We start from the raw sequence: 8,832 nt of genomic DNA on the forward strand, positions 1-8,832 counted from the left end.
TTTTTGAGATGGAGTCTCGCTCTGTCGCCCAGTTTGGAGTGCAGTGGTGTGATCTTGGTTCACTGCAAGCTCCACCTCCCTGGTTCACGCCATTCTCCCGCTTCAGCCTCCCAAGTAGCTGGGACTACAGGCACCCACCACCATGCCTGGCTAATTTTTTAATATTTTTAGTAGAGACGGGGTTTCACCATGCTAGCCAGGATGATCTTGATCTCCTGACTTTGTGATCCACCCTGACTCGACCTCTTAATATGTGAAAGGTCATCAGCCATGCTTGGGTTAAGTCCAAGGCAGGTGAATCTGAGGATGCTGGCCTCCCACTGGGACTCTCTTCGGCTAGGCAGAGGACATGGTGGCCTCATCTCTGCAAGCTCAGGGGTCCCAAGCCTCAGAGGAAGGAATCCAGAAGAGATGGGGGAGGTGAGTCCAATGGGTCTAGTGGGCGCTCAAAGATAGACCAAAGCAAAGCGCCAACACACTGTTAAGCTCTTGTACTTTATTGAGCAGCTGTGGAATTAGGAAGGGGAAGTAGGATAGGGGACACGATTACGTTCCTAAGTGAAGATTTCAAACTGGGCTTTGCAGAGGGTATAATTAGTATGGTCACTGTGTCTTGTAGGATGTTTGGCTACTTGGTGATAGAGCTTGCCAAAATGGTGTCCTTTGATAAGAACTGGGGGGCAGGGAGTTTAAGAAATTCCCTTGCCAGGCTTGGGGATCTGTAAATATTTCCATTAATCAATAAGTGTGTACTAATCTCGAGTCTTACACTGTGATGCCTCACTATCCCCGCAGCCCTATCCCTACCTCCCTGCCCACCAGGGCTGAGCTCAAATCTGTGTGTTGTGGCCCTCTGCATAGGCTCCAAGGGAGGGAGACTGAGGCTCAACCTGGGACTCAGCAGGGCAGGTGATCAGGCTCCTGGCCAGCTGGAGCCAGAGGGGGATGGGGCATCCTTGGCCTCCGTGCTGTGTGCAGAAGAACAGAGGGCTAAGTTGCAGCCAGTGCATCCTTGATGGCATTGGTGAGAGGGAAGCGCAGATCCTGGCCGCAGAAGGAGCCCTGGAAGTCATCCAGGTCCAGGGCCCATACCATGGCGCCTGCCAGCTGCCTGTCCTTCAGGTACTGCACCTGGCAGGGGAGGCCCAGGGGAGCAGGGCTGGGTTCCCTGGCACAGAGTGTGTACAGGGCACATGTGCTCTGTGAGCCCAGCCCAGCCCTCAGTGCAAGGGACAGGAATCCGTCTGCTGGGAGCAGGGCCTCCTTCTTTCTCTTTGTCCTGAGGCGTGGCCTTGGGGAAGCCTACCTTGCTTTTGACGCTTTCCTGGTCGTCGTATCCTACCCACTGGTTGCCTTTGGTGGCATAGGGGACCTGCTGGCCGAGGATTCTATGGACTGTGGCTCCGCGGAGGAAGTCACAGATCTGAGCAGATAACAGGGGAAAGGTCGTGTGGGGAGTCGTTCTGAGACCTTGCAGGTCACCAGGAGGCGCCACTCTCCAAATCTCTTTTAGCTCCTGCTGCATCCTGTGGCCTCACTCTCTCCAGGGTCTGCAGGCTGCATGCGTCACACAAGTTTATATAAAACAGATGCAAATGTCCCAGAGATGGTGGCTGCCTTGGCCCTGCTTAGCTTCTTCCATTTAAACAGAGATGTGAGGCCTGCTGGTTGACACTGAGGACAGGCCCAAGGACACACAGAGCAGCGGAGGCTAGATGAAACAAAAAATCTGCCTCTTGACCTCTGCTCTTTCCTGGGCTGGAAGGAAGACCTCAGCCCCATAGCCAGAGGGATATCCCAGGGGCCTAGTGGTGCAGGCCCATGTGCCTGTACCTGCTGGAGACTTTCAGCAACAAATGTCCTAACCTTTCCCTTCCACTTCCTCAGGCCCTCAGGCATGCTAGGGCAACCGGACATTTTCTTTATTTCCAAAGGAGAAAAAGCAAGAACGTGGTGGGGAATCACCTTCCCCAGGGCTGTTGGTGGTGTGGGGGGAATCCTACCTTCTACCCTAACTCCATTACCTCATAGTAGGCAAGAGTCCCTGCCTCCTTGGTGAACCGGCCTGGAATTCCTGGTCCCGAGATTGGGGCTCCAACACCAGTCTCAGAAGAGGCCAGAGTGAAGCTTTTCCCGAAGGTGGGGATGCCCATCACCAGCTTGCCGGCAGGAGCCCCCAACCTCAACATGTACCCCACAGCATAGTCCTGGGTGGGGTAGGGTGGGAACAACATGAGCAGTTAGTGCGCAGGTGCGGAAGATTGAGCAATTAATACTGCTGCTGTCTTGACAGCGATTATAGGTATATGGTGCACTGGGGATTCCCCTGTCCCTCCGGGAACTGATCATGTCACTTTAAAGTGAATTTTACAGTTGCATTCTTGAAAAAAATCCTTTGAGGCATAGGAAGGGACTATTACTATTTGGCAGATGCAGAAATCAGGTGATTGGCTCTGGGGGCACAATGGCTCCCACCTCCTCATTTCCCAGCTTCTCCCCATTCTGCCCCCTGCCTACACTCCATTTACCCTGCAGACCACTTTCCCAAAGCCATGGAGCATGCCCAGACTTTGGGCTTCAGTTTCCTAATCTGTGGAATGGGCCTCATAACCCCTGTCTTGTAGGACTGTACTGAGGACTAGAGGGGTTGGTGTGTGAGCACTGGCAGTTGGCAGGTCTTGCGGCCCCTTCCTGGCCCTCCCTCCTTCTGAGAACTCACAGTGTTACTAAATCTGTCAGGACTCGCATCCTCCTGGCCTCGGAACAGGGGACTATGATGGCCTGTGGTCCCACGCCAGGCTCCATGAAAATCGTACGTCATGATGCTAATGAAATCCAGGTGTCTGAGGAGGAAGGGGATGGAGGGTGAGGCAGGAAATTATTAATCGAAAAGATTTAGGCCAGGTGCGGTGGCTCACACCTGGAATCCCAGCATTTTGGGAGGCTGGGGAGGGTGGATCATGAGGCCAGGAGTTCAAGATCAGCCTGGCCAAGATGGTGAAACCCCCCCGTCTCTACTAAATAAGCCAGACGCGGTGGCAGGTGCCTGTAATCCCAGCTACTCGGGAGGCTGAGGCAGGAGAATTGCTTGAACCTGGGCCGCAGAGGTTGCACCACTGCACTCCAGCCTGGGCAACACAGTGAGATTTCATCAGATTTCATCTCAAAAAAACAAAAAAACAAACAAAAAAAAGAGGAAAGTTTTTGGGCTCCCATTTAAGGCTCCAGCAGGATGTGAACAAGGGAAGCAGACAGCAGCCGGACAGGCTGCTAGCCTGAACCCCATTGCTGGCACACCACCCTGTACCACTCCAGGGCATGGGCTCAGGGTCCCACAAGGGCACTTCAGTCGAAAATGGGTCCTCTGTTATGCCCAGCACACGTTTGGGAGCTGGCCTCTATCCCACCTTACCCCCACCACTCCTGCCATGCTTATCTCAGTGAAAGCAGATTCAAAGTAGCATCAACAGACAGCCTGGCGGGGAAAGAGCAAGGCCAAAGGATGACCTGAACCTAAGAGGCACTGGGTGGGAGGAGGTTTTGCATGCCCGCAAAACCCGGTGAGCCCCCTGGGGGCGGATTGCACGAATAGGAGCTTCTTCGGATATGTGGGGCAAATGTTTGAGAGCCACCTGTTTCCCACCCTCTAAAGAATCCATTTAATTAAGCACTGAGTTCACACCTCCCTGGGATCCTAAAGGAAGCTCTGAAGTCATTTTGAAGAGTCTTTGTTCCTTACTCCTGGGTTTCCCGAGACCCATGGCTCTGTTCTCTGGAGAGATGAGGCTGCTTGGCTGTTCCTTGTTCCTCACGGGCATGAGGGGCGGGGTGAGGCTGAGGCGTGGGGCCAACAGGAAAGGGGGAGGCCTGTGTGTGTGAGAGAGCCTTGAGGACTCCCTAGCACTCTAGAAAGAGGCAGCTGTTGGCCTTTCCAGGGCCCAGCACTCTGCTCAGCCTGGCATGGAGAAAATACTCTGCAATGGCCAGAGGGTTTGAATAGCTTTTTCCATTTCCCTTTCCAAAATACTTTCATAGCAACTCTCTCAACTGCTTAACAACAGCCCAAGTGAAAAAGGAAAGGCAAGGATTGTTATGCCCCATTTGACAGATGGGGCAACTGAGGCACAGGGCAGGTAAGCGACCTGCTCAAGGTCACACATCAAGGCTTTGGAAGAACTGGGACTGGAAGCCCAGTGTCCTCAGTCTACATGCAGTGCTAGGGCTGGGGGTGGCGGGGAAACAGGAGTGTTGACAGAGGTTCTGGGGAGGCTGCCTGGGGCAGGAGACTCACTCGGATATCTGGGCAATGTCATAGCTGCTGTCAATGGTGACCTTCCCCGCAGACACTGCTGCACTGAGCAGGAGCTGCTTTTTCCCTGGCTGGGCTTCCTTTGCAAATTCAGCCTTCATTTCCTAGATGGGAGACAGGCAGGTGAGAGAGAGGGTCCCAGAGGGCACGAGAGGTAGACTTGTCGAGGGGGCCTAGGTCTCTGTGCATCCCATTTGCTATGATCTCCAATCTGCCTGGGGCCTAGTGGAAGTGATAAAGTGGCTCATCAGTGGTCCCATCCTCAGGCGACTCATCCTTTTCCTAAAAAACTGACTACTCTTGTCCCCAGACCCATGAACGCCCATCAGCACTCAATTACTCCCTGTCCTGAAGGGAGCATCGGAACAGTGGATGACCCCTATTGGCCTGCAGATGACTTTGGGAGACATTTGCCTTTTGGTCTGTGCTTTGTTCTAGCTGGTACGTGAAATCCCAAAGTTAAAGTGGTTTCTATTGGTATTGTGAACAATTTGTTGAGACTTCCTTCTGCCCCTGGTAACCGGAGATGCTTGGGCTGCCCCAGACAGCTGAGAGCCGCTGGACGCAGTGCATGCTGGGTATGGGTGGCATCAGGATGGGATCGCAGGGTGGACAATGGGCATTGCACTAAGTGGGTAGTGACGAGTGGGTGCTCTGCTCAGTCACAACCTTCCCCCTCTTAGAACCCCACTCCCACCTCCCACCATGGTCACAAGAAGCCTTCCTTGCTGTGGGAGGTCTTCAGGGCACAGGGTCCCAGGACACTGCAGTGAGGCTGAAGTCCCTCTTTACCTGTCCTCAGGAGGACAGCAGCTGAAGCCAGCTTCTAGCCCACCCCATTCCCTCCTACCTGCCCACCTCCCTCCCTGTCCCTGACCTGACCAGCACCTTGATTAGGGTGGTAAAATGCTGCTTGTCTCTCCGTCCAGGGTAGAGCCAGGCAAGGTCCAGCCCATCAAAGCCGTGGGTGCGCAGAAATGGCGGTACTGACTTGATGAAAGTCTGGAGACTCTGGGTGTTGGAGGCCATCTTGGAAAATCTAGGACCAAATCAGCCCCATGTTGTGCTTAGCACTGATATGCTGGGTGCCTTGGGCTGTTGGTGGGGTTTTCAGGACCTGCAGAGCTGGGAGCCTGAGGCCACACAGCTCTGGGAGGGCATGACTGGGAGAGGGGTTACCTCCAGGCATGCATGTGCCTTAGAGCCAGGCATTCCAGGTTTCCAAGTCCTACTCTATCACTTACTAGCCAACCACTGTGAAAGGTTATAACCTGAGTCTCAGTTTCATCATCTGTAAAACGGGGACAATTATAACAGCTCACCATGCTGTTGTGACACGGGATCATGGGGAGACAGGGTGCTGGACACAGAGAGAGCACCCAGCACATAGGTGCCAACAGTGGCCATACCCACCCCCATTTCAAGCCCTGCTCCAACTCCACCTAATCCGAAGACTCCTCCCAGGGTCTCCCCACTCCTCAATTTCACCATTGATTTCCATCTGTCTCTTTCCAGCCCTAATGGCAGTAGCCCCAGAAGTCCCATATTTTTGGGCCTGTAAGGTAGTAAATACAGCGTCAGCAGGGAATTGGGAGATCCACTGTTAACTTGCTGTGTGACTCTTGGCAAGTCCCGCTCCCTCTCTGGGCTCTGCTTTCTTTGCTACACATCAGGCAGGCCCCTGACAACCAGGTAGGCCTTGTACCTAACCAGTCTGGAGCCCCTGGAACATCCATACCATGGGTGGGGGAGACCCAAGCTCCTCACTCCTGTGCCATCATCCTCTGCCGTCCTGCCCCTGGGGAGAGGCTCCTACCTTTGAGAGCCAAAGTTCCATCCTCCGACAGACAGGAGCGTCTTCAGATTGGGGTTCCTGTGGGGCACAGGGAGGTGGGGAGGGCAGGGGTGGAATGTGATTGTCATGACACTGGGTGGCCCCATGTCTTAGAGGCCATAGTAGGTTTCCTGCTTTGGGTGAGAGGCTGGGTTAGGTCGCTGATGTCCTCCCATAGGACTTCTTGGGAATCCCATAGAGATTCATAGTGGTGGATCTCTGAGGGGTCACAGGCTTCATGGGAGTTACTCTGAGGTCTGCTGCCCATTTTTGTTTTCCCCAGTGGAGAAGACAGAGTATGGCAAAGTAGAGTCATGCACATTTTCCACGCTCCCTGGAAAGCACATTGGTGGCAGGGAGAGGGTTCCCCCTTCCCAGAGGGGCTCAGCTGTGCTTCCATCTGCACTCTCTCATCACCCCAAATATTGCCCAGCACCTACGGTCATCCCCTCCGCCCATTTAAGCCAAGCCCCTCTAATTCTCCAATCATAGATGAGTAGGGTGGGGCCTTGCCCATCCTTCTGGGTGGGGTTGCCCTGCCCTGGGACCAGGCCAGCTGGTCCCTCCTCTCCTGGCCAGCCCTGGCCCAACCTGTTCTTGAGTGTGTTGAGCATGCCGTAAAGCGTCACATCATTCCACTCCCAGGTGTCGATGTGATCGTTGCTTATATTGGCAAAGCTGTAGATGATGTGGGTACAGAGGGAGCGGTCGATGGCATCTGGGAAGCAGCTCCCGTCGCCTTCCCGGTACTGGGACCAGCTGGTGTAGTAGCAGACCAGTTTGTATGCAGAGCCTGAAGGATAAGTCAGGGGTGGGGCCGGGGCCAGGATTCGGCAAGAGACCTCAGGCTGAGCCCAGAGCTGAGCACCAATGGGGTGTGGGGGTGGGTGAGGAGGAGTGGGGTGCAGATTGTGAGCAAAGTCCTAATTCTTAAATGAAAGGAGCTGGTTCAGGTACCCCTGCCTCTGGGGAGTTCCCTGACTGGTGAAAATAAGGCCTGTTCTGAAAATGCTTAGAAAATATCAAATGCAGGGGATGAATACACTACAGGCATTGTGTGGGGGAAGGGCAGGAGCTGGTGAATAAGGGTGAAATGGGACTTGGTGCCAGCACAACAGGCTTCTTGGAAGCAGTGGCTTTGTGGGAGTGGAAGGCCCAAGACAGCCTGTGTCACAGATGGCTCTGGCTTTCAGGCTGGTACCTTTAGTGACCTGCAGTGAGGGCCTTCATCCATGAGGGACTCTGGCCCACCTTTCTCTGCCCCCTGGTGAGAGTGCCTTTAACTTGTAACCCACCCAGAATGGCAGTCCTGTGCTCCCTCAGCATGTCCCCCAAACTGGGGCACAATATCACAATGGACCAGGAAGTCCTTCCTCGCCTCTAATTCCGTTTCTCCTGCTGCAAACAATGTGGGCGTCACTCATCCAAGCAGCTACTGGGCAACTGTACTAGCAGCTCTCAGGGACTGTTAGTCAAAGCCTTCACTGAACCAGGACCTTTTAAAATTTCTTATTTTGAGAATTTTCACATAACCAAAGAGTATAGTAAAATAAACATCCATATACTCCTCACTCCGGTTTAGCAAACGTGAATATTTCCAAGCCATTGAAAGCACAGAAGAAACTGGCAAAGTGTTCCCCTGGATCTAAGACCTCTTCCACACCTGCCCTGTGCCCTCGCCACACCTCTGGACTTAAAGTAGGGGTGGAGGGATTACTCACAGCACTGGAGCAGCACCAGGACCACACAGCCTGAAGAGAAATCCAGGGTCAGACCCCTGCAAGTGCATCCTGCCCTTCCGCCCTGCTCCTTCCCCCAAGCAACTGAGAACCACCCCCAACACCGTCCCCCCCCTCCCCACCTCCTGGTTGCAGCCTCAGTCCCTCCTCTGGCCCCTGGCTCTGCTTCCCCTCCTGCTTTCCCCACTCGCTTAGTCCCCTACCCAGCAGGTAGATGGCTCTGCGGGCTGTCTGGGCCTGAAAACACAACTCTGATGGATTGAACCTGACTAGCCCAGGTACCTGTTTGAGCTGCCTTCACACACATTCTGGCTGTCGCAGAGCAGGTCAGGGTGTAGCCTCTTCCCTTGCCCACGGCTCCTGGTGCCAGCTACCTAGACAGGGCCTCTTCCCCAGGCCCTGTACTTCCTTTATATACCTGTCTCACTCCACTCCCTGACGCAGCAAACCAGCCCTTTTATGGGAACTGAGCTATGTGTCAATGAAGGAATCACGAGGCTGGCAAGTGGAGGCGGGGGAGTACTATGGATTACCAGAGGAGGGTTGAGAAACCACAGAGTTTTGAAAACTTTGGGTCAGGTCTTCATGAGGCACCTGCCAGCAGAGGAGCCACTAGGGTGATGATGGGGGGCTTCCGGAGATGTGACTCAGCCGCATTTCCCAGCCTTCCTCCCACTCCTGCACCCCACCACTGGTGCTCTTGCCAGCAATTTCCTGGCTTTTCTGGCAGCCTCTACCTTTACATCTTCAGCATTCACTCCAGGCCCCTGGCCAGGTGGAAACTGGGCACAATTGAGTTACATAAGCCACAGTGCCCTAAACAAGGCTGTTGTTTTCTTCCCAAGCTCAGCATTGCCCTGCCTGACCTACCCTCCTACCCTCCCCCTCACACTTTCTCTGTGTCTTCAGGCTGGGTAAGGGCCAGAGAGCCTTGGGAGGAAGGAAAGCAA

The 8,832-nt window shown here is 54.2% G+C and overlaps 1 protein-coding gene across 2 annotated transcripts; it reads right to left on the reverse strand.

The window, feature by feature from the left end:
• Positions 1-476: 476 nt before the first annotated feature.
• CHI3L1 (chitinase 3 like 1) lies at positions 477-8,521 on the reverse strand. Of its 2 annotated transcripts, XM_033199508.1 has the most exons (10): positions 8,165-8,521; positions 7,865-7,894; positions 6,735-6,936; positions 6,126-6,182; positions 5,198-5,348; positions 4,292-4,413; positions 2,720-2,843; positions 2,025-2,207; positions 1,307-1,423; positions 477-1,131 (listed from the first exon to the last, which is right to left on the reverse strand). In XM_033199508.1, the coding sequence occupies exons 1-10, from the start codon at positions 8,187-8,189 to the stop codon at positions 991-993; spliced, it is 1,152 nt and encodes a 383-aa protein (XP_033055399.1). In that variant the 5' UTR covers positions 8,190-8,521; the 3' UTR covers positions 477-990. The 2 variants fall into 2 exon arrangements, with proteins under 2 accessions (XP_033055399.1, XP_033055400.1); XM_033199509.1 differs by lacking the exons at positions 477-1,131; positions 1,307-1,423 and adding an exon at positions 1,436-1,557.
• Positions 8,522-8,832: the final 311 nt, after the last annotated feature.

The sequence above is a fragment of the Trachypithecus francoisi genome, unplaced genomic scaffold, assembly GCF_009764315.1.
Source record: "Trachypithecus francoisi isolate TF-2019V2 unplaced genomic scaffold, Tfra_2.0 Lachesis_group5, whole genome shotgun sequence".
Classification (NCBI taxonomy): domain Eukaryota; kingdom Metazoa; phylum Chordata; class Mammalia; order Primates; family Cercopithecidae; genus Trachypithecus; species Trachypithecus francoisi.

Bases quoted from the DNA above. Each gene is read 5' to 3' on its own strand.
- CHI3L1 (XM_033199508.1), bottom strand. From the start codon at position 8,189: ATGTGTGTGAAGGCAGCTCAAACAG. The intron at 5,349-6,125 runs GTAGGAGCCTCT...ATTTGGTCCTAG, and splicing joins TGGAACTTTGGCTCTCAAAG to ATTTTCCAAGATGGCCTCCA. The intron at 1,132-1,306 runs GTAGGCTTCCCC...CTCCCCTGCCAG, and splicing joins AGGAAAGCGTCAAAAGCAAG to GTGCAGTACCTGAAGGACAG.